This window comes from Protopterus annectens, chromosome 6.part0 (genome assembly GCF_019279795.1).
Source record: "Protopterus annectens isolate FY-2018-M chromosome 6.part0, PAN1.0, whole genome shotgun sequence".
Taxonomy (NCBI): Eukaryota; Metazoa; Chordata; order Ceratodontiformes; family Protopteridae; genus Protopterus; species Protopterus annectens.
Window position 1 is genome coordinate 766,463,101 of NC_056737.1, and position 24,393 is coordinate 766,487,493.

General features: G+C 38.7%; 1 protein-coding gene across 1 annotated transcript in view; it reads left to right on the forward strand.

The window, feature by feature from the left end:
- PSMA3 (proteasome 20S subunit alpha 3) overlaps positions 1–24,393 on the forward strand; it is a 496,948-nt gene that overhangs the window by 39,606 nt on the left and 432,949 nt on the right. Inside the window, exon 2 of the mRNA XM_044073576.1 lies at positions 24,237–24,319. Within this exon, the coding sequence (XP_043929511.1) occupies positions 24,237–24,319 (83 nt within the window). The remainder of the gene's footprint in view (positions 1–24,236; positions 24,320–24,393) is intronic.

The window sequence follows — 24,393 nt, forward strand, 5'->3', positions numbered from 1 at the left end:
AGTCCTTTCTACTTTCTTTTGCCTGAGTCGTGCTAAAAGTCTTTGCTCTGGTGTTACTTCACGATGGTTACTCAACGGAATATCTGGGACAAAAGAAATGAGTACTTCTATTCATTGCAAGAGGATTTCCAGTAGTGATAGAGAATAAAAAAAATAATAATGGCAGATTTTGTAGTGCTAAGGGGCTACTGGCAAAGGAAGAAGATTATACTGACAATGTACTTGTATTCTACCTAAAACTGCTACACCGGAGCTTAAAAAAAATTTCTAAAATAGTTTTCAGCAAGGAATATTTATAGACTGGGACTGGAATTTGATTTGCAGCAGTGAGGATGTGTTGGCCCTTGGAAGAGGCCACATAGAACGGTAGATTTTTTTTAAAAGAAATTCATGAAAATATCTGGCATAAGATGTGAATTCAGTAATGGGATTTAGGAATGATTTTATGTATTCCCCAAGATATAAAAAACTGGGCTAGGTAGAATTTACGTTTCACAGGAACACGTACATTTAATTATAGGTTTTGATACTTGCCCAATAACAATCTTTCAGATCATGTGCCAATAATTTTAAATAAAAGCATAGGGTAATGAAATGAAAATGAGACATTGGAGGAATTTAAGGAATGAGTAGTGGAGAATATTATGGAGTTATTTGAGAGGCTAGAGACTACTGCTGAAAGTATAGCTAGGGAGTGGGACAAAATTAAGGTGGAGTTTACTGATAGGGTGGAAATAAAAGAAAGGGTGCTATGGTTAAGTAGCAATTTAGAGACTCTTGCACATTTTACGGTCTTCTCTTAAAAGGATTAACTGCAGAATGCTAAGCAGAAAATAAGGGATTATAATATGCACAAGTTTGAAAGATTGTTGTTGGGCATCTGTTTTTTGTTAACTGTACAGTGCAAAAACATTTAGCGCAATGGCTCAGGCAACAAATTGCCATCCCTAAGCTTAGGGAGCCTATAACAAGGAAGGTAACGAGATCCTTTGGAAGTCTTAGAAATACTTCACAAATTCTGGGAAAACCTGTGTAAAGCCGAGAAATATGGAAATCGAGAAAAGATACAAATGTGTTTATGGAAGAATTAAATATATACCAAGGTTAGAGGTGCTAGCAGGACGAGATGATATAAAAATTGACGTATAACCAGCCTACAGGACAGTCTCCAGGAGTAGATGGTATTCTGTATAAGTTTGGAAGCTAGGAGGGAAAAAACTGGCAATTATCTGGAAGGTTTTGTTTAACAGTATTTTAAAAGAAGTGCCAACATCCTGGAAGAAAGCTTTGGTAGCTGTAATACCTAAAGAGGGTAAAGATACATTCAGACCCAGCTTCATACAGACCCATTTCAGTACTAAACGTGATTTTATGAAGTGTTAATATCTATAATGGCTAAAAGAGTGACAAAATTGATATGTACCAGTGTGGTTTTATGGAGGGGAGGCAAACATTTGGCAGCATTAACAGAACATTGATCCGAGGGAAGCAGAATGTAAGAAAATACCATTGTTATTGGTGGGTTTTGATGTGGAGAAAGCATTTAACAGAGTAAGCTGGGACTTTATGAGCAGGGCAATGGCAATGTTTGTATTTCTGAAAAGAAAATCCCAACATGTTTAGAAGGATATATGAGAGCTTGGAGGCAAAAATTAAAGTGGATGGGGTCCTCCTGATAATTTCTGCTTGAGCATAGGAAGCAGGCAGAGGTGTCCTTTTTTTCCCCTTTGTTTGCTTTTATAGTTGGAACCACTGGCAAAGAAAATGTGTGACTCGGAAATTCAAGGATATAATTTGGACGGTAGTAGAGGAAAAGCTTGGCTGTATTTACAATTATTATTTTGTACCTGACAAAACTAGAGAGAGACGCTACAGTTTTGTGGAACATTGAGACAGTTTCTTATCTTTCTGGGGCACAACATTTAATAAAGCTAAAACGAAGGGAATAGCTGTAAATTATGAACCCACACCCAAATTGGTTCATTTTATCACATCCCCATAAATACAGATATTGCTAAAGTATTTAGGAATATGGGTTAAAAATGCTTCTAGTGTGGCAGCTAAGGATGTGAGGGAAGAGACTAAACAAAAGATTATTAGAAAAACTGAGAGAATGGAAGCTTTGTTATATGGATAGTAAGATACAAGCAGTCAAAATGTTAGTCCTTTGAGTCTTGTACACAAGTCGGGCATATTTTTATCAACCGGAGAAAACGTTGTTGTTGGCAAATAAAGAGCTGAAAGACTTCATCTGGGAGGGGCAGAAAAATCGTGTTGGATAAGCGGATTCTTCCAGGAGAACAGGGCATATTGGACTTGCCCAGTTTGAAGGGTTATGTCACAGCTACACAGTTAAGGCTCCTATGCTTAGCACAAGCAGAAAACTAATTCAAAGTGGAAGGCTATGATGTTAAAACGGGGAAGCTCAATAAACAAGGAGAGACTGGGATTTTGGATGCAGGCTTTTCAGGAGCATTACTGTAATCTTACAGAATATCGTATCCATAAAGCAGCAGAGATTATTCTAAGAACTAAGCCAACATGGGAATGGAGAGAGATTCTGCTGATTGGAATGACTGCAATTGGGGATAGGAATGACTGCAATTGGAGATGTAGACAATAGGCAAGAGAAGGCTGGAATTTATTGGAGAGACTGGCAAAGGAACCAATATAGTGGGTGCAAATAACTAGAGGGGGAAAGTTAATAGAATGGGAAGAGTTCAAGAACAAGAATTTATTTGGACTACAGCTTAGTCATTCTCTGAAATCCATTCTTGATAGGGAAAGCGGAGAGAGAGAGGGGGCCTAAACAAAAGACCAGCACTGGTAGAGTTTTAATGGAATCTAGAACAGAAGCTGCCATTAAAGGAGTAATTAGTAGAGCATATAAAGTATTGCACTACTATAAGAATCAAACTGAGGAGGTTAGAAAGGCTTGAGAAGAGAGGGTGGATAAGAAATTCACAAATAAGTAATGGGTGGATATATGCATGTCTCCCAAATGCAACAATATAAACTTGGTTGTTGACTTTGAAACCGTCTCCAAAAGCCATGGACAAGGGGAAGATTGTGCACACTGCCTACGTTGATCTAGCCGAAGCCTTCAACATTATTCCCCAGTCGGGCATAATAAACTCTCTCAGCTAGGCATCAACCTGTATGTTACCAGATGGATAGCTAACTGACTCACTGATAAAACCCACTCAGTCAAAATAGGGGAAGCCACCACCTAGTACTAGACCTCCATAACAAGCGGTGTACCCCATGGATCGGTCTTGGGGCCTCTGGTGTTTGGAATATACTTTCCTGAGGTGCAAACCAATACAAGTGGTTTGTGTCTGACCAAGTTTACAGATGTCTGCAAGCTGGGTGCTGTCTAAAGTTCCCCTAGTGATGTGAACATCCTTCAAGAGGGCCTTAACCAAACTGACTGGTGCCAGAAGCATGGCCTCAAACTGAATGCCAAGAAATGCATCATCCCCACTAATCACATCAATAATGTACTAAGCACACAGTCTGTTGTGAGGGACTTGGGCACCCATGTTGATAGCAACCTGATTTTTGACCACCCTGTTGCCTGCCTTCTGTGGAATGCTTTCTACATGGACCACCTAATAAATAAGGGTATTTCATCTAGGAACAAAGGGGTCCTAATATCTTTGTACTTCTGCCGTATCAGACCTGCTATTTAGTATAGTGCCCCCTTCGGCATGTACCTTGCCAAGCACAGCAGCTGGAGAGACCACAGAGGTTCCAGGAAAATCCAGGGTCTTAAGCACCTGTCTTGTACAGATAGGCTAAAAGCTCTGTCCCTCTGCTCAGTCTCATACAGAGGTGACCTGTCTGCCATGCAAGGCCATTGATGGAGTTGCTGCTTATCTGCAAGTCAAACTGCACTCGTGCAAGGCAGCAAGTCAAACTGCACTCGTGCAAGGCAGCAACCTGGTCTGTGACTTAATACAACTTGTTGTCTGGATAGATTTGTGTCCCATAGACTCTCCCTCCATGTCAGAGTACCTCACTAGCTCTCAAGAGGAACCTGGACGTCTGGATGTTAAACAGAAAATACACATCTGGGATCCCACCTGTGTCCCTACAGGACAGGGGAAACTGCTGCTGAGTTTGTGGGAACGTGAGCAAAAATCTTGGCTAGGGTTATAAGGGCCTCCGGCCAATAGCCTCGAATCATCCTCTGAGCCTATGAAAAGTTAGAAAATTTAGGATTTTTACTTGGAAATGTTGACACTTTTTTTTTTTTTTTTTTTTTTTTATGCCCCAAGTTGACCCCAGAGAATTTTTCCTTGGGTGGACAGCAAGTGTTGGAGGTGTGACTGGGAGGAAAGTGATACTTGGGAACATTTTCTGGGAGTGTGGTGGGTTGTCTGACTTTTTTATTCACTGAGGGAGGCACTGTTGGAGATGCTGGGTGGGCAGATTGGTGTGGAGGGAGATTTTTCTGAGCAATGATACAGAATCGAAATTGCTTAGATATATGGTAAGGCGTTGTCTATGGTGGCTGCCAAAAATAAAAAGCAATTACTAGAAAAGAAGTCATAATCTAAACCAACTATATTCGAAGCAGTGAATATAGTAACAGAGAGAACCATTGTAATAGAGACCTTTAGAAAAGAGTAGGAGCAAATTACATATGTAAAAATGGGAATTGTGGAACAATAGGCGATATGAGATTTAAAAGAAGGCAAGACTTGAGCTATGTAATGTTTGAAAATGATTGGGTAGATTGTGATGCATAACGTTTGCAACTTGGGAGTGTGTTGGTATGGTTTGTGATGTAAAATGGTTGCGGTGTGGTTTGTTTTCATTTATAGAAATGGACTATTGCTTATGTCGTAAGTAAGATCTTAGTTTAGTATCACAAAAACTGGAATTAAACGTTTAAGAAATCTGCCATATATACTGGGTGAGAATAATGGCGACTTGCCATTGTATCTTGCAATGTGAATGCTCACAGATGTAGACAAAAATGAGAGAACATGTTGCATTTCTTAATATAATTGAGTTGAAATACCAATGCTACAGGAGACTCATTTGGAAAGAACTGAGCATGTGAATTTTTTGGGATGGATGTTCAGTAGTGTGTCTGAGACTAGGTTAAAAAGGAGTATTTGCTACAGGAGCTCCAGTAGTAATGGAGGAAAAAGAGGACAATGGCTGATTTTTGTAGTATCAAGGGATTTTTGGCAAGGGTTGAGGATTGGCATATATTCATTTTCCACCTAGAGCTGCTGTTTTGGAATTTTTAAACCAGGGAGAATTTTGCTTTTAACAGGGAATATTACATAGGTGAGGACTGATCCTTGATTTGCAGCAATGAGGATGTATCTTTAGGAACAAGAAGAGAAAGTATAATGAAAGAGGGTAGATTTCTAAAGACATTTATGAAAATATTTGATATGGAAGACATGCATTTAGTAACAAGACCCTGGAAACAATTTTCCATATTCCCAAAGGTACAATAATGGGGCTAGACTTGATAGAAATGTTATTTCTTAGTTAAGTAACAAGAATTGTTTAGAGGGACTGTCAAAGGTTAGTGTTGCAAAATAAGGGAAATCTCACAGAACAAGAGGAGGAGCAATTGTAGAGTGCTAAAGAGAAAATGAGTAAATTAATAATTTAGTAGGTGTTTGGAAAGATCTACAGGAATGTACCTTGTAGTAGATGGTTCATAGGTAGGTACTAGGCTATCAGTCCAAGGGCCTACATAAGCCTAGCCAGCAAGGTTCCATAGCTTACGCCACCCAAGAAAGTTATTTTCCTGTGCCACTGTCCAGCAGACACACAGATGTGATCCCTGAGGTGTATTTCCTATTTTCCATCCACTCAAGATTTTTCTTGAAGAGTGCTAATGAAGAACTTTGCTTGACATAGATGGGTAGCTTGTTCCAGAGTATATGTCCTGTTTATTGTGGTGACAAGGTTTAGGTCCCTAGACCGTGTAGCTCTGAGGGATTGGGATTTCTTTAGTTGTAGCATGTCCATCTCTGGGTTTGACATAGCTTTATATGTTAGGCAGAGATCACCTCGGAGTAGGCGATATGCTACGGAGTAAAGCTGGTGAAAGTTAGGAGGGAAGAAAGTGAAAGATCTGGAAGTTTTTTTTAATAGTATTTAAAAGGAGGGTAGGTACCAACATCTTGTGGGGAGGGGAGCTATAGTGGCTGTAAAATACTCCAAGAGGATAAAAACCCATCTGATCCCACTTCATATAGGCCCATTTCAAAGGAGGGTAGGTACCAACATCTTGGGGGGGGGGAGCTATAGTGGCTGTAATACTCCAAGAGGATAAAAACCCATCTGATCCTGCTTCATATAGGCCCATTTTCAGTTCTAAACCATGATTATAAAGTGTTTGTCTATAATGGCTGAAATAATGGTAAAGGTGATGCCAAAATTGATTGATATGGACCAGTGTGGTTTTGTGGAGGGAAGACTGATATTTGACAGCATTAATAGAGCAATGATGCTCAGAAGGAAGCAGAATGTAAAACAAATGCCGCTATTATTGGTGAGTCTTGATGCAGAAAAATTATTATGCAGCGGAAGATTGGATTTTGAGTAGTGCAATGGAAGCATTTTCTGCTACAATAGTATTAATTAAAATTATATTTGAGGGATCAGAGGCAAAAATCCAAGGGAATGCTCCTCTCTAAGTTGTCTGAATAGAAGAACCAGGCAGGGGTGTCCTTTTTTTTTTTTCCCCTTTGGTAGTTGTGTTTTATTTAGAACCACTGGCAAAATAACGAACTCAGAAATTCAAGAATGTAATTGGTATGGAGGCCAAGAAAAGTTGGCTTTATTTACAGATGATGTTTTGTACCTGATGGAACCAGAAAAGGATATCTCAGTGTTGCGGAATATTCTAAGACTGTTCTGTTTTTTTTCCGGATCTAAAACTAATGAAAGCAAAGGCTATAGCTATAAACTGTGTAACCCACACACTAATTGGTCTAACAATACCTATATTTATGGGGATATGATAAAATGGAGTATTTAGGAGTGGATGAAGGGCGGCCGCAGTGGTGCAGCGGTTAGCATTGCCACCTCCCAGCAAGAGGTTCTCTGGCTTGAATCTTGACTTGGGTGCCTTCTTTTTGGAGTTTGCATGTCCTCCCTGTGGGCACATGGATTTCCTCCAGGTGCTCGTGTCCTCCCATTTTCCAAGGACATGCTGGAGGTGGGTTGGGCACTCTCTAAATTGGCCCTAGGTGTGAGTGTATGTGTCTTCTGTGGAAGGTTGGCTGGCAACTCGACACAGTAAAACTCCACTGCCAGTTCTGCAGACTACTGTTCCACTGTGGTGACCCCTAACAGGAAAAGCTGAAATGAGTATGGATTAAAACAGATCTGGTTATGGCAGGTAAGGGTATGTGGGAAGAAACTGAAAAGATAATATAAAAAGTGAGAAACTGGAAGCTCTTTCCTGTGGATATGGATAGCAAGATACAAGCAATAAAATGCTTTTAGTTCCTGGAGTTTTATACACAGGTTGGGCATATCTTTTTATCAACTGCAGAAGACATTAATAAAAAGATGGATTTTAATTTGAGAAGGGAATGGGACAAGTTAAATGGGATAATTTGACCCTTCCTTCAACAGAATGAGATTTTTTGGATTACCTGATTTGAAAGGATATTTTAGAGCTACGCAGTTAAGGGTCATGTATGTAACATAAGCAGAAAGTTGCAATTCAGAGTGGAAAGGGATTACGATGATGCAGGGGTTAATTCAAGAAACAAGGAAAGAATGGGATTTTGGAAGCAGACGCCACAAAAAATATTTCCTTAAGTATATGGCAAATGTTGGAGGTATGATGGGGAAGAAATTGGCATCTGTGAACATGTGGAGTGTTGAGTTGGCAAACTTTAAAAAAATTCCCCGTTTGATTTATTCAGATCAATACTGGGCAATAAAAAGTGCAACTGAGGAAATTTTTTCTTTAGCTTGGATACGGGATCTGAATTGCCTTGACATGGCAAGGCCTTGTTAAATGTAATTCTAGTGGCTGCTAACAGTTTCCTATTAATACTTTCTGCCATACTTTTCTCAGACTAAACTTTTACTGCTTTCAAATGGACAGGTTTGGGACATTGCCACAATGTGCCCCTTCAATTAAGAAATTCTGCTATGGAGCCCCAGTCCAGTTGGTTATTTGTACTTGCATAAAATTAATACAGTCACTGCTCCTTTCAGTTTTTACAGCAAAAAATCTCAGATTTTCTCTGTGCTGTTCTCTCTTTTTATTGAAATGTCACATCTTGAGAAGCCCCATGCTCGGAAAGCTTTTTCTTAATTTCAGCATCTAAATTTTACAGTTTTATTCATTCATCTGTATTGCTAGTTAAAGCTGGTTCTATTTTAACAACGTTTATTGTTTCAGTTGATCTATTCCTTCACTGTTTCATTTGTTTTACACAACTGTAAGTATAGTTGGTTTATTTTTTTTCTGTAAACTGCTGGAAGCTATCACCTGTACCAAAGCTGAAACTTGGAACTATTTTTTGCTGAACATGTGCAGGATTCTTCCTTGCCAGAGATTATCTTCACCTGTTGTGGTTAATTTTCTTTTGAATTTATACTGTGCTGGCATTCAAGAGTGTAATAACTAGCCAGTGAGGGAATTTTGTCCAGTTTCAGTCATGCTCCCTTTTTCTCAGTTTTCATTTCCTTTAATTTCAGATCTCCCAATGTGAAAACTAGGAACATCTGTCATTAAATGTAATTTCAGATACAGAAAGGGCAAGTGCTGTTCGCCGAAATTACTTTTGCCAACAGTGGAGTTGACTCAGAGGTTACACAGCAGAGAGAAAAGTAAAGTCCGCAGTGTGTGGGGGTGTCCCCATGGAAAAACAACAATTGTTGACTTGTTTGAAGGTGGTTTCACCATTGCTGAAGTTACCTTCTTATTCTATATGAATCCAAATTAAGCTGTTGCTGAGTGTGTAGCCATCTTCAAAGTGCGAGCTTTCCAGTGTATATATAGTGAGATCCTTTTTTTGGGCATTATAGAGTAGATTTCCTTTTACTTCTCATTCCTTAACCATATCTGTGTTTGTTTAGTTTATGTAGGTTTGTGTGCTGTGTATATTTAGAAATTTATAAATGTATGCACTTCTGTTTGCTAGATTAGATACATGTACACTTCTGTTGGTATAATGTATGTAGGAATAATATAGTTAGATGCATACATTTTTGTTCCCTAAAAAAGTGTTAAACTGTTTTTAGCTGAGAAGCAAGGAAAAAAATCAAATCAGCATTTGTGAGAAATGTAACCAGATTCAGGTTCTGGTAAAGACAGTTAAATGTTCAGTTGTGTGTAACAAGCTTTAAGGTTTATAGATAAGCACCCAGGTGCAAAAAGGAACTGAGTTGGAGGCAAGAACAGCTTACTGAACTGTCACGTAATTCACCTTGAAACAAAAACACAAAAGAGCTTAACAGACTGTGTAACATCATTGGAAGTCTGCTTTGACACAGAAACATTCCCAAAGAGGAAAGACTCCCTAAAATAACGACTTTGAGAGTTCCCAAAAGACTGCTTTCATAAGAATGTATATATGTGAGATGTAATCAGATTTCTAGGGAGATCTGCACACTGGAGATAATTTGTGTTGTATTGACAAACTTGAAAACATTTTAAACCCTGCAAAAGCTGTACAGTAATGTATGTTTTGTCTTGTTGTATAGACACTATTCTATGTAATATACTGCTGAGAAGGTTAAGTCTGCAAAGTGTATCTGCACTAACCAGACTTTGTATTTTTGCAAAACACTAAATCAGTTGTAATCAGACTTTGGTTGCAGTACAGACAAGCTGCTGTGCATTTTTGTAATATACAAGGCACTAACAAATGTACATTTGACAAACATCTGCATTTAATTACAAGGCAATAACACAGAACTGTAGTAGACAGCTTCAGTAAAATAAAAGAAAACTATTGGTAACATTTCAATCACTTTGTAAAAAAGTCTTCATTGGCGAGCCTATCTGACCACAGTGAAAGTGAGTACTGCCAGTTTCTTGTACAAGGTCACTTACGTGAATGCGCAGTAACTTAACATTTATGTATGTGATCAAGTCTGGAACAGGAGCACTTCAATTTCAACAATTTGCAGCAGTACAATTCCTCAGATGTCTGGATCCAGAGAAAGGACTGCATAAATTCTCCAGGGTGGTGAAGACTTCAAATTGCCAAATTAATTTCACCAGCTTTTCAAGTAACTAAAGTTTTCCAACCATCTACAGTGCTCAGAAGTGGCCAGCTGAAGTCAATGTGAACTCTGGTTAAAAAAAAAAAAAAAAAAAGTTTCATGACAGCATGAATGCAGTTAAGGATAGTAAAGGTAGTAAACGCAGTACAATTATTAATATGCCAATTTTAGATGGACTACAGAAGTTGTATAAACAGCATATTGGCAAATGTAAAAATCTTATTAGGGCAAGTTGATAGTAAAGAAATATGTAAATGCATTGTTTGACCAGCCACTGGGGATGCACAAACCAGTGCATTTCTTTGTGCCGGTCCCAAGCCCGGATAAATGGGGAGGGTTGCATCGGGAAGGGCATCCGTCGTAAAATTTGTCCCACATCACACATGCAGAAAAACTGTACAGAAACTCATACCGGATCTGTTGAGGCCCAGGTTAACGACAGTCACCATTACTGTTGGCGGAAATTGGGCTACTGTTGGCCGGAGGAGGAGAAGAGGCGGAAGGCATGCCCGAAGGCAGGTAAGGGCTAGGACTGTGATAGTGAGGGTCGGAACTTTGAATGTTGGCAGTATGACTGGTATAGGGAGGGAGCTAGCTGATATGATGAACTGAAGGACAGTTGGTATCTTGTGTGTGCAAGAGACCAGATGGAAGGGGAGCAAGGCTAGGTGTATCGGAGGCGGTTTCAAATTGTTTTATCATGGTGTGGATGGGAGGAGAAATGGCGTAGGCATTATCCTGAAGGAAGAGTATGCTAAGAGTGTTTTGGAGATGAAAAGAGTGTTGGATAGAGTGATGTTTATGAAGCTGGAAATTGATGGTGTAATGATGAATGCTAGTGCATATGCTCCACAAATTGGGTGCGTGATGGATGAGAGAGAAAAATTTTGGAGTGAGTTGGATGAAGTGGTGATGACTGTACCCAAGGGTGAGAGACTGGTGATTGGAGCAGATTTCAGTGGGCATGTTGAAGGGAACAGAGGGGACGAGGAAGTGATGGGGTAGGTATGGTGTTAAGCAAAGGAATGCAGAAGGTCAGATGGTAGTGGATTTTGTGAAAAGGATGGACATGGCTGTGATGAATACGTATTTTAACAAGAGGGAAGTGCATAGGGTGACATACAAGAGTGGAGGAAGATGCACACAGGTGGATTATATCTTATGTAGAAGGGCCAATCTGAAGGAGATTGGAGACTGTAAAGTGGTGGCAGGGGAAAGTGTAGTTGGCATATGATGGTGGTTTGTAGGATGACATTGGTGATCAAGAAGAGGAGGATAATTATGAGGGCAGCACCAAGGTGGAAATTGAAAAAGGGTAATTGTGAGGTGATGTTCAGGGAAGAGTTAAGACGGGCACTGGGTGGCAGTGAAGTTAACGAATAGCTGGGTAACTACAGCAGAGCTAGTAAGAGATGGCTAGAAGGGTGCTTTGTGTGATATCTGGAAAGAGGAAGGAGGACAAGGAGACCTGGTGGTGGAATGAAGTACAGGAGAGTATACAGAGAAAGAGGTTGGCGAAGAAGTGGAATTGTCAGAGATGAAGAAAGTAGACGAGTATAAGGAGATGAGGTGCATGGCAAAGAGAGAGGTGGCGAAGGATAAGGCGTATGAAGAGTTGTATAAAAGGTTGGACACTAAGGAGGGAGAAAAGGATCTGTACCGATTGGCTAGACAGAGGGACCGAGCTAGTAAAGATGTGCAGCAGGTAAGGGTGATAAAGGATAATGAGGGAAACGTAAGGGTGATAAAGGATAATGAGGGAAACGTATTCACAAGCGAGGAGTGTGTTGAGCAGATGCAAAGAGTACTTTTGAGGGGTTGATGAATGAAGCGAATGAGAAGGAGAGAAGGTTGGATGATGTGCGGATAGTGAATCATGAAGTGCAGTGGATTAGCAAGGAGGAAGTAAGGATAGCTATGAAGAGGATGAAGAACGGAAAGGCTGTTGGTCCAGATGACATGCCTGTGGAAGCATGGACGTGTTTAGGTGAAATGGCAGTGGAGTTTTTAACTAGATTGTTTAATGAAATCTTGGAAAGTGAGAGGATGCCTGAGGAATGGAGAAAGTGTTTTGGTACCGATTTTTAAGAATAAGGGTGATGTGCAGAGCTGTAGTAACTACAGAGGGATTAAACTGATCAGTCACAGCATGAAGTTATGGGAAAGAGTAGTGGAAGCTAGGTTAAGAAGGGAGGAGGTGATTAGTGATCAGCAGTATGGTTTCATGCCAGGAAAGAGCACTACAGATGCGATGATGTTGTGTTGGAGAAGTACAGAGGAGGTCAGAAGGAGTTGCATTGTGTCTCTTTAGAGGAAGCATATGACAGGGTGCCTAGAGAGGAGTTGTGGTATTGTATGAGGAAGTCTGGAGTGTCAGAAGTATGTAAGAGTGGTACAAGATATGTACGAGGGTAGTGTGACAGTGGTGAGGTCTGCGGTGAGAGTGACATATGCGTTTAAGGTGGAGGTGGGATTACATCAAGGATCCGCTCTGAGCCCTTTTTTATTTGCAATGGTGATGGACAGGTTGACAGACACGATCAGACAGGAGTCCCCGTGGACTATGATGTTTGCAGATGACATTGTGATCTGTAGTGAGAGTAGGGAACAGGTGGAGGAGACCCTGGAGAGGTGGAGATGTGCTCTAGAGAGAAGAGGAATGAAGGTCAGCAGGACTAAGAATATGTGTGTGTGAATGAGAGGAAGGATAGAGGAATGGTGAGGATGCAGGGAGTAGAGGTGGCGAAGGTGAATAAGTTGAAGTACTTGAGATCAACAGTTCAGAGTAATGGTGAGTGTGGAAGAGAGGTGAAGAAAGTACAGGCAGGATGGAGTGGTTGTGGAAGAGAGGTGAAGAAAGTACAGGCAGGATGGAGTGGGTGGAGAAGAGTGTCGGGAGTAATTTGTGATAGACTAGTAAGAGTGAAAGGGAAGGTCTACAAGAGGGTAGTGAGACCAGCTACGTTATACGGGTTGGAGACGGTGGCATTGACAAAAAGGCAGGAGTCACAGCTTGACGTGGCAGAGTTGAAGATGTTAAGATTTGCACTGGGTGTGATGAGGATGGACAGGATTAGGAATAAGTATATTAGAGGGTCAGCCCAGGTTGGACGGTTTGGAGACAAAGCCAGAGAGGCAAGATTATGATGGTTTGGACATGTGCTGAGGAGGGATGCAGAGTATATTGGGAAAAAGATGCTAAGGATGAAGCTGCCAGGTAACTGGAAAAGAGGAAGGCCTAAGATGAGGTTTATGGATGTGGTGAGAGAGGATAAGCAGGTGGTTGGTGTGAAGATGCAGGGGACAGGAGGAAATAGTTGATCTGCTGTGACGACCCCTAACTGGAGTAGCCGAAAGAAGATTTTGACTGGTATCTTAAACAGAAACATGATTTGGTATGACAGTAAATGTTTATTATGAAAGTCATATTAAACTGCTGTGTGTGCAATGTCATAAAAGTACTATTGTTAAGGGTCATACACCTGCATTATGTCCGGTCACCACATGTAAAATGTTAATTTTGGAGTTGGAACAGCAGTCAATTCAGTTATTGACAAAATCTTCTGTACATTTTGTTAGATAAAAAGTAGCATAAAACCACTGCACAGTACAGCACAAAACAGAGATGAGGTTCATGGTGACCTGACAAGAAAATGTGATAAACCTCTAAGAGACCAGAGCGAGTTCAGAAAGTTTAAGCATATGCAAACACTTTTTCAGAAGTGCGTAAGAGCTTTAGAGTCAGCAGAACAGAACAGAACAGACCTATCAGCCCGTGCATAATCAGAAGACAAAAAGAATCTGGTTAGTAAAGAGTTAAAGCAACAGCAGTTGGCTACACTAATAAAAATAATTTACGACATACTATTCTACATCTCCTCACAGTAAGATGTTGTCCTGTTCGATTCTCAGCTAGAGCGTCTTCTGTGTGGAGTCATGCGTGAATGGGCGTACCTTCGTTGAAGGTTGTGCGTCAGGGTTGGCAACTCGGAACATAAAAATCCACTGCCAATCATTAGCGGACCGGAGTTCTGCTGTGATGACCCCTAACCGGGAAAAGCCGGAAGACACAACAACTATCCTTTATCTAGAAAATGGTTAGCATACACAGCAGAATCTAATGTAACTTTCATTCAGTTAAAGCACGACACATCAGTTAAACAGTAAAGTAAGACATACAACTGCCATTCTTATGACGCACACATTGGAATAACCTTATGTCTAAGCTGTTAAATAATTTCAAATAACAGTTCTAATGTATGGAAATCAAATAAAGTAGTTAAAAGCAGTAAAGACATGAGGTAACAAGACTGACATGCATGTATTTTCTTTTTTTTTTTTTTACCTGAAGTTTTGTGTCTTTTGGCTTTTCCCAGTTAGGGGTCGCCACAGCGGAACTCCGGTCCGCTAATAATTGGTTGATTTTTACGTGCCGAGCTACCAGTCCTGACTCACAACCTTCAACGAAGGTATGCCCATTCATGCACGTCTCCACGCAGAAGACGCTCTAGCTGAGAATCAAACCGGACAATGTCTTACTGTGAGGCGACAACGCTACCGCAGCACCACCCGAAGTGCATCTGTTTAAAATGCAAAGAGCAAAAAGCAGACAGCAAATGTAAATAATGCAGATATATCTGTTTTTAAGCATATGCTAGTTAAGACTATATCTGTTTCTTACAATATTAAGAGACTCCAGCAAAAACAGTATTCAAAAGCAATGTTGGCAATGGAAGGAATACGTACTGCTAATGGAAGGAATACGTACTATAAATAAAACCCAAGTTTAAAATCTGTGCATAGTTAGGCACATTATAAATATTTACTATAGTTCTACATGCTTTACAACTGCATTCCAATGTCAAGGTGCAAGTTTGTTAGCAAATGACTGAAGGTAAAGTGCTGAAGGAGTTAAGAAATCTACTTGGTCTACAGAGTGAAATGCGCAGAAAAAAAGTAACAATTTTTGTTTTATGTGAGCCTGGATCTTTCCAGGTTAGAATGGGTATTTACAAGGAATGTTATACGTTACTGGTACTGAAATTTACAAGATCAAAAACAAGAAGTATTTACGTGCAGCATTAAGCAAAAAGCATAAAAATCTGCAAAAATACTGCTTGGTGATTGTAATAAAACTTCACAATTGTGCATACATGTCATTAATCCGTTTGCAGGTAAACGCTAAAAGTAAACAGTTGCACTGAGTACAGACAGTAAATGGACCATGGTATGCAGTTCAAATAAATTATGCAGGTCCCTTGCCAAGTAGCAGTAAACATAATTTCAAAATGGGTAAAGGCAATTCCTACTAAAACTATGATGGCAAAGGCAGCAGCAGAAGCTTTATAAAAAAGTATTTCCGTTATTAGAAATGGCCAAACATTATCTTACAATGGTCCACAGGTTGTTAGTAACCTAACAAAGTGTCAGTCTGGGTAACAACCTAAGGGCAGGCATACTTTCAATTTACACAGCATAAAGTAAATAATGCTGCAATAAAATGCTGTATACTACAAGGGAAAGGGCATGCTTTCAATTCTACACTGTATAAACAGTACTGCAGAAGAGACTGAAATAAAAATACAAGAAAAAACATGTTGGTCTGTCAATGATTTGGTAATTACTAAAAGACAGCCATGCTTTTTTATTGTCATTAAGTAAAGTACTATCATTTAGTAATTTAAAGTACTATCAGCATGTATGGTAGTGAGACAAAAATACCAGAAAGACATGTTAATATTTCAGTAGTGTTTAACTGGTAGGCTTCAGTTTAAATACTAAGTTTGTAAATTGGACAGCCATGTATGGACAAATACAAAAATTCTGTACAAGCAAGCGTATGTACAGTAAGTTATTTTTTAATATGTAAACAGCATTCTTCAGTGGTGTAAACCATGTTTGGTTTGTCAGACAATTTTGCATTCAAGTTTTGAACTGTTCACAAAATTGCTCCTCAATTCATTTGTATGTATAGTAACAAGTCAAAGTTTGACATTTATGACTTGTGTTTATTTCAAAAAACAAGACTGCAATGTCTTTGCAATAAAATCCACAAGTATTGTCATTGTAAAATCACTGTATAGAGCATCACTGAATAGTCGTATTCAGCAGTTGCAAAATACAGCTCATAACTGGAAACAAAATGGTATTCAAAAGAAAAAAAGTTGTTAAATAGTTCATCCAGTTCTAATAGTAATGGTGGTTTGTCATTGTGTTGACAATATAAAACTGTTAACATGCTGCATCAAAAGAAAATTAAAGTTTTGTTTCCTAATGTGTTTCATGTAGTCTTTTTTTTTTTAAATAAAACTGAGGGAATTGTTGGCTATATATTTAGAAATTTATAAATGCGTGAAGTTCTGTTGGCTAGGTTAGATGCATATACATTTCTGTTGCTATAACATATGTAGGAATGTTGTACTCTGGTAGATGCATGTATTTCTTTCTGCAAAAAAAAAAAGGGTTAAACTTCTTAGCTGAGAAGTAAGGAAAAAAATCAAAAAACAGCATTCATGAGAAATGTAATGTGATTTCAGGTTCTGGTAAAGACATTTAGCTAAATGTTCAGTTCTGTGTAACAAGCTTCAGGGTTTATAGACAAGGACCCAGCTGCAAAAAAGGAACAGATTTGGAGGCAAGAACAACTTACTGAACTGGCACGTACTTCACATTGAAACAGAGTTCCCAAAAGACTGCTTTCATAAGAATGTATATATGTGAGATGGTCAGCTTTCTAGGGAGATCTGTTAGATCTGTTTTATGGAGAACATCATTTATGTTGTATTAAAATGTAAACTTAAAACCATAACCCTGCAAGCTGTACATTATTGTATGTTTCGTTTGTTCTAGAGAGAAGTTGCTTTTAGTTTCTACGTAATATACTATTAAGAGGTTAATAGTCTGCAAAGCTTTTTTGCACTAACCAGAATTTTTCTACAAGGCACTAAAGCATTTGGTACAGCTGACAAACATCTGCATTTTAATTACTAGGCACCAACTGTGGTTGACTGCTTCAGCAAGACAAACCTGTCGGTGACCTAAATCATTCATTTTTTAAAAAATTCTTCAGTGTGTGTTGGTTTGTGCGCGCGTTTATTGGCAGTTATTACAACCCCCCCCCCCCAATCCTCTCCAAAGGTGAAGACTGAAGTCAGGAAAATAACAAGTAATGTGGTATTAACTACTTTGGTGTAGTGTCACCTCGGCAACAAATACAACCATAAATGTAAAATGAATAGTAATGCCAGTAGCCTCGATGTAGTCCATTAAAATCCAGCAACTTTATTCCTTATAAAGAATCGCAGTAAAAGAAATGTAATTCAGTTAAAAACATAAATGGGTTAAGCCCTTTCGTCCATATTATTGGACTTCTTCAGAATCCGTGCTTAACTCTACCTTTTTATATTAACTGATGCCATCGTAGAGCTAAATCAGACATGTTAACTCTTAAATGGATGGTAAAGTTTATTGCTAACTCTCATCATGCTTTTCAGATGAAATAGTTCAAATTGTAAGTTCTACATAATAGATGTATAACCGTGATACATAAAAATGTCACATATATACTTCCATAATAAAAACCATTAAAAAATGATTCATTCCAAATTTTAGTTCTGAAATGCATTCCTGTTCTACTTAAATACTTGTAAAAGATGTTGAATAAAATTGCTTAAGTAATTTCACCAAGTATTTCTGTATGTATTTAAATATAATAGTTTCTGACTAAGGAATAATGGTCAAGACATTTCTGTTTTGGCAGCTAGTAAAGGATGTAAGGTCATGGCTTCATTAATTCCAGGATACTGAGTAGCATTAAACCTAATTTGCCACTTCACCTCTCACTTCCAATATTGCCCGTCTCCCGCTCTGGGGTTTTCTTTAACTCTTTCCAGAATAACAAACTTAAATTTCTTATGTTGTGGGGCACATTGTTGAATGTGTATAAAGTGCTGTTTTCATTACCTTTAACAGTATTGTAATGGTGCTTGTAAATTCTTCTTGGTCTACATTCCGTTTTTCCTACATAAAATGCAGGGCAACCTGAGCAACTAGCTAAATATACCACATTTTTAGTCCCACAGTCCCCCTTTATAAATCTGACCCTGATTTTTGAATAATTATCTATAACCACAAATTTTGTCCTTATAACTACTCTGGGGGCAAGCACCACATTTTACAGTACCTTTCGCATCCATGGCTGACTTATCTCCCTTTGCCACAAAGTTTTCTTTCAAGTTTCTTCTTATTTTAAATACCAATCTTGGTTCTGACACAGTCCCAAAATATCCTGATTTGTTTTTAAGATACTCCAATTCTTAGTGACTGTCTTTTATTTCCTCCATTTGTGCAGTACATTCTACCACCAAAGCTCTCTGTGTTTACTTACATCTTCCTTATTTTCCCAAGTGCCAGTCTCTAACCCTAGTAATGGTTTGGATCTTTTTCCCCATTCGTTTACCACATAGTTGTGCACATCCCTCACTATTCCCAAAGGGTATCCTTTTAAAATAAACATTTCTGCCACTTTGTCGATTTCTTTCATTAAATCTTCATAATGAGAAGTCATTCTTGCTACCCTGATGAATTGCCCTTTAATTACACTTTCCTTTCATTTTAAAGGATGACTGCTTTTGAAATCCAAATAGAAATTACTAAAATTTGGTTTCCTGTAAGTCACTGATCTGAAATCTGGTTCTGTATGAGATATTTTAGTGTAAAGTTAGATACTTTTGTAATAACTAATATGTAAATTTTAAGAAATTCTGACCTATTAAGATATTCCACAAAATAAATTCCACAGATCCTTCCCATATAATGGATGTCATCCAGGAATCTTGCGTATAGCTTAACATTGTCTTTATATTTAGAGGGAAAAAAACGTATTGGTTTCCCAATCCAGCAATACCATGTACGCATAAGATGGGGCACATGGTGCCGCCATGGCCACACCCTTATTTTGCTTTAAATATTCTCCTTCGAAATAAAGTTGTAATCAAGGACGATGACCATTTAAGTGCTCCAATCCTCATCTCTTGGAATACTTGAAAAAAGGTCAACTACATCTATGGTTAAAAAAATCAACTCTCTTGTCCATATCTTTTTTGTAAGTCTTTCTAAGACGTCCCATGAGTCCTTAATCATGCACAACCTTTCCATTGATTTCCTTAACCATTTTATCTATGTATATCCCCAAGGGGTATGTTTTCAAATGCCTTGCGGGTACTGTATGTATAAATGGTGGGTCCAATACCCCCTTGTGTATTTTTGGTATCCAAAAAATTGTAGGCACTCTAGGCTTCCTGACTATCATCCCTTCATAAGTTTCAGTTGCGGTCCGCTGTTTTCTAAATATTCTTCCAAGTATGAATTTATTCTACCATAGGCAATATTCACTTCATTCAAGGACACAGGTGAGTAGTTGTCTGCGTTTTAAAATCTCCTACATAGCTCTGTTATCTGTAACATTGAATAATACAATCCCTCCCCTCCACTTTTGTCCGGCTTATTTATTCAGATGCTCCTGTCGAACATCAGATCTTTAAATTGCGTTTTCTTTTTATTAAGATTACTACAATAATTTTTTGTATCCACTAAAAGTGAAGGCTAAGGATAGGAAGTCTCTTTTTTTATTATTGCTATTACATCCTACTGTTAAATATGATGGAAATTGGGGGTTGAATGTACTTTTTTTTGTTAAATTCTTTCGAATGAACAATTTTACAGCACCTTCATTTCAATTACTGAAATGTATGGCTAAATTTAATTTTCTTACATAACTTTCTGTTATGGCATCCACTGTCAACACTTCTGTTTGGCACGAATGTAAGTCCTTTTTTAGTAACACAACAGGAAGCACTCTGCATGTACGAACATGCAAGGCTGAACCAAATCCTGAATTAGACATGTAGCCAGCATGTGGGGGAAAAAAGGCACAAAATACCAAACTAACGGAGTAAGCAAAAAGTCTAAATCCCGTTTATTGTCCATACCGGTTTCGGCCACAAAGCCTTCATCAGTGAAACAGTATCACAAAGCAAAACACACAATCCTACCTAAATAGACACCCCCCACCAGTAGAAAAATGGCTCTGCCCACTGCAACACGAAAGTCACTCCTTCCATAATATACAAATAATAATTGTGAAAAACTGACCTGTGATTACATTAGCACCAGTCTAAAAAAAAAAGTACTATGCATATAAATATGCACCAAAAAATGAATTTCCAATAGAGCAAAAAAAATGATAAAAAGATAGAACCATACATACCTAATCTAGGCAAAATATGTCCTATGATACAGAATGCAACATTACAAATGGTCATTAAGTCCAGGAGGGAATAATCCCCCCCCAACTTAATGATCCAATATCTTTTTTTTTTGTTTAGAATACTGTGCCATCCCTGTTTGTTGTTTATATTCCCAGTAATTCTGTCAGTCATGAAATGGAATTCCTTATTACAATGTATCATACAATGTCTATATAATGCATTGGTTTCACGCTCCTTATGAATATTGCTACGATATTCAGACATTACGTGATGTCTGACCAACATAAAAGGATGAGCATTTATGATGTCTGACAAACAAACATAAAAGGATGAGAATTTACATGTGGCCAGATAACCCAATTCCCAAAAAACTACAGATCATAAACTTTGCTGGTGTTTTTGCTGCTAATCTGTTTGTTTATCGTGCCGTTATGTCAGTAAACTCAATGTCCACAGGGAAACATACCAATCAGATTATCCCCGGATACTGTTGGTTGTTTATAAATAGCACCCCCCACTGCCGGTATGTTTAAAATGGGAAAAGTGGGACCCCAATGTTTTACCCTTCCTGAATGAAAACTGACATGTGGTCCCAAAGTCTGTCCTTAAGTCATCATCATTAGCTAATAGAATATTCCAGTGTGTATGTATAGTGTGTCTAAGAGTGTTGATGTTATGCCCATAGGTGGTTACAAACCTAATGGTGTCAGCAGGGTCTGCTCTAATTTTGGTTTTATATTCCAGTAAAGAATCCCTATCCTGACAACTGGCCCAATTGCTAGCTGATATAATGTCAAATTCCCTGTATCCCCTGTTTCTGAACCTGTCACACAGCTCTTGGCGTGATAGATCATAATCCTGCATGGTGGAACTAATTCTCTTCATGGGGAGAAATTGAGATTTGAGGATGTTGCGGATGGTATGGCTAGGATGTAAACTAGTGGCATGGGGCAAACTATTGTATTGGGGGTATTAGCGGAATACTCTAGTACGTATCCACGTTCCTCCGAACATTGACATCCAGGAAATTGATTTCATCAACGTCCATGTTGAGGGTAAATTCAGTACCCCATTTATTTTCATTCAGGTATCGAACAAACTCATGCAAATAATTTTTATATCAGCCCGCCATACCATCCAGATATCTTCGTCAAATGTCAATTTCATCCAAAAAAGATTGTGAAGAGTCATAAAGGAGTTGTTCTTCCGGGAAGCCCATTGCACCCATGGCCGTGCCCTGTATTTGCCAGTAGCATTCTCCCTGAAAATAAAAAATATTCTTAATACATGTTCGCCATGCATAACAGCAATGTATTAAAGCCTGCAGAATACAAACTGGCACGTTCCAACCAAAATTGTAGGGCCTTAAGACTGGCCCAGTGGGGGATGTTGGTATACAAGGCCTTAACATCAAGAGTGCAAAGTAACCACCCAGGTTCCACTTGTGTATCTGATTAGAATTTTCAAAAACTGTGTGGTATTCTGTAATTGTGCCGTAATGAGTCAAAAGGGGTTTGAGATACTGGGTCAAAAATGCTGAGAGAGGTTCAGTCAAGGAACCAATCACAAACTATAGGTCGACCTGGAGGCTTGGTTAAGGATTTTTGGTAAGGGGTACAAAATCTGTTTTTGTGGGTCCCTTACGGTGAGATGAGTTTAGGTCATTTTGCTGATACCTTATACTGCCTGACTCTAAAATGAATCAATATCCCTCTTAAAGTTTGGCATTTGATCCAGGGGCATAGCCATATAATGCTGTGAGTTGGACAACTATCCTTTACCCTCTTCCAGATAATAATCTGTAGCCATTACGACTACTGCCCCTCCTTTATCCTCTGGTAAAATAACCACATTATGGTTATTCTTAAGCTGACCTAATGCTTCATTTTGCCCAGTAGTAGGATTATGATCCAGTGCCAAAGAATCCCCCATGTTAAAGTGTAAATACCTGAGAACAGCCTGCAAAAAGATAAACATGTTTATTCATCAGAGGCTGAAAATCCGACCTGTGAAATCTGAAATAATTAGATCTTTGAGAATCCTCACCAGAGAAAAACAACTTAAGATGGACTCTACGGCAGAAATCATATAAATCAGATACCATAGTACTTTCATCCACAAAGAAACCGCGCACACAGTTCAAGCCTTAATTAAGGAGTTGCTTTTCTGTTAAAATTACACTGGAAATGTTCAAAACATTTTGACAGTTATTGCCTAATGTCTGTAACAGTCCCTCGACCGTAGTTATTCCTGTTCCTATGTTTCCTGCCCCCCCCCCCTCCCATAGGAAAATTTCATTTTTTGGTGCATATTTATATGCATAGTAGTTTTAGACTGGTGCTGATGTAATGACGGGTAAATTTTTCACAATTATTTGTAAATTATGGAAGGAGTGACACTTGTGCTGCTGTGGGCAGGGCTATTTTTCTATTGGTGGGGGGGGGGCGTCTCTTTAGGTAAGATTGTGTGTGCTGCTTTCTGTTCCACTGAAGTCTTTGTGGCCGAAACCGGTATGGACAATAAAGGGATTTAGCATTTTGGCTTAATCAAACGTTTGTTTGGTATTTTGCGCCTTTTTTAAGTAGGCCATAATCTTCAGTGATTTCTGTCCTGTGTAATTATAAATGTTAAAACCATCAGTTTGTTTTTAACTGAATTATGTTTCTTTGATATTTTTTCTATGATTCTTTATAAGGAGTAAAGTTGCTGGGTTTTAATGGACTACATTGAGACTGCTGGCAGTACTATTTGTTTTACGTAATGTGGTACACTTAGGAGTGGGTCCCCCACCATTATAGGTAATGCTGAAATCCCTTTTCCTTGTCTCCATATTAGAACCCCTCCTTATTCCCTAATTTCTTGTCAGTCATACCTGTATCTGTGAGCAGTTTAGTGTAAGTAGTTGAATGGTATTTGAAGTGATTAACAGCCTAGGTCCTTCATGTGATGAGACAACTGATGTGCATCTGCCTGTTTATGGTGTCTTGGTACTAATAATCACAATTTCAAAACATTGAAGCTTTAACGTTGTCTAGTGAATTCAACATGCTTGCGTCATTGAGAGGAGGTAACCTATTGTTTCTGCAGCCATGTTGTGCAGTTGTTTGACATTGGGGGGGGGGGGGTTATTTTTTCTGCTCATTGGCCCTTTGCAGTGGGGACAAAGTACGAATTGAAACCTGTTTGGATGTAAAATCTGTGTTCTCCCATTTGGCATACAGACTGCATTTTTGTACCAATTTAACTTGACAGATGCAGGTGGATTGCGTGCACATATTTACGAACACACTTGCACAGTATTTGCATGTAGCATCACTGCTTGTTTAGTCTTTTGTGATTTTGTATTTATTACAGTTTTAACGTATGTGCACATTTGTTAATTTGTCGTAAAGTGATAATTCAATGAAAGTTAAGAATTTTAAACTGGGAGCAGTAACAGGATGCATAAATACTTTTCATTCTTGCTCTTCTAAGGAAGTTTGATAGGGTTTTTGCAGGTTTCTTTGAGGATGGTACGAGTTCAAGCTTTTGGCATAAAGTGATAATGTTCTTGGCTTGTGCATTAGACAGTAAAGTAGTCTTGTATGGCTTAATGGGCAGAAAACATGGTGCAAGGTACTGAATACAAAAATAGTATTTAAAAGTCGTGTCTACATGATTTAAATAAAATTAAAATTTTTTGTAACTTGTCACTGTATGATGTATATTGATGTATACTGTATGTTTCCTTTGCAGTATGACTTGTCTGCCTCAACATTCTCTCCCGATGGAAGGGTTTTCCAAGTAGAATATGCTATGAAGGCAGTGGAAAACAGTAGGTAAGAAAACATAATGTGAGCGAGTAACCTCTGAGTTTGTTTTGGTCAAACATAAACTGAGCCATGGAGAGAGT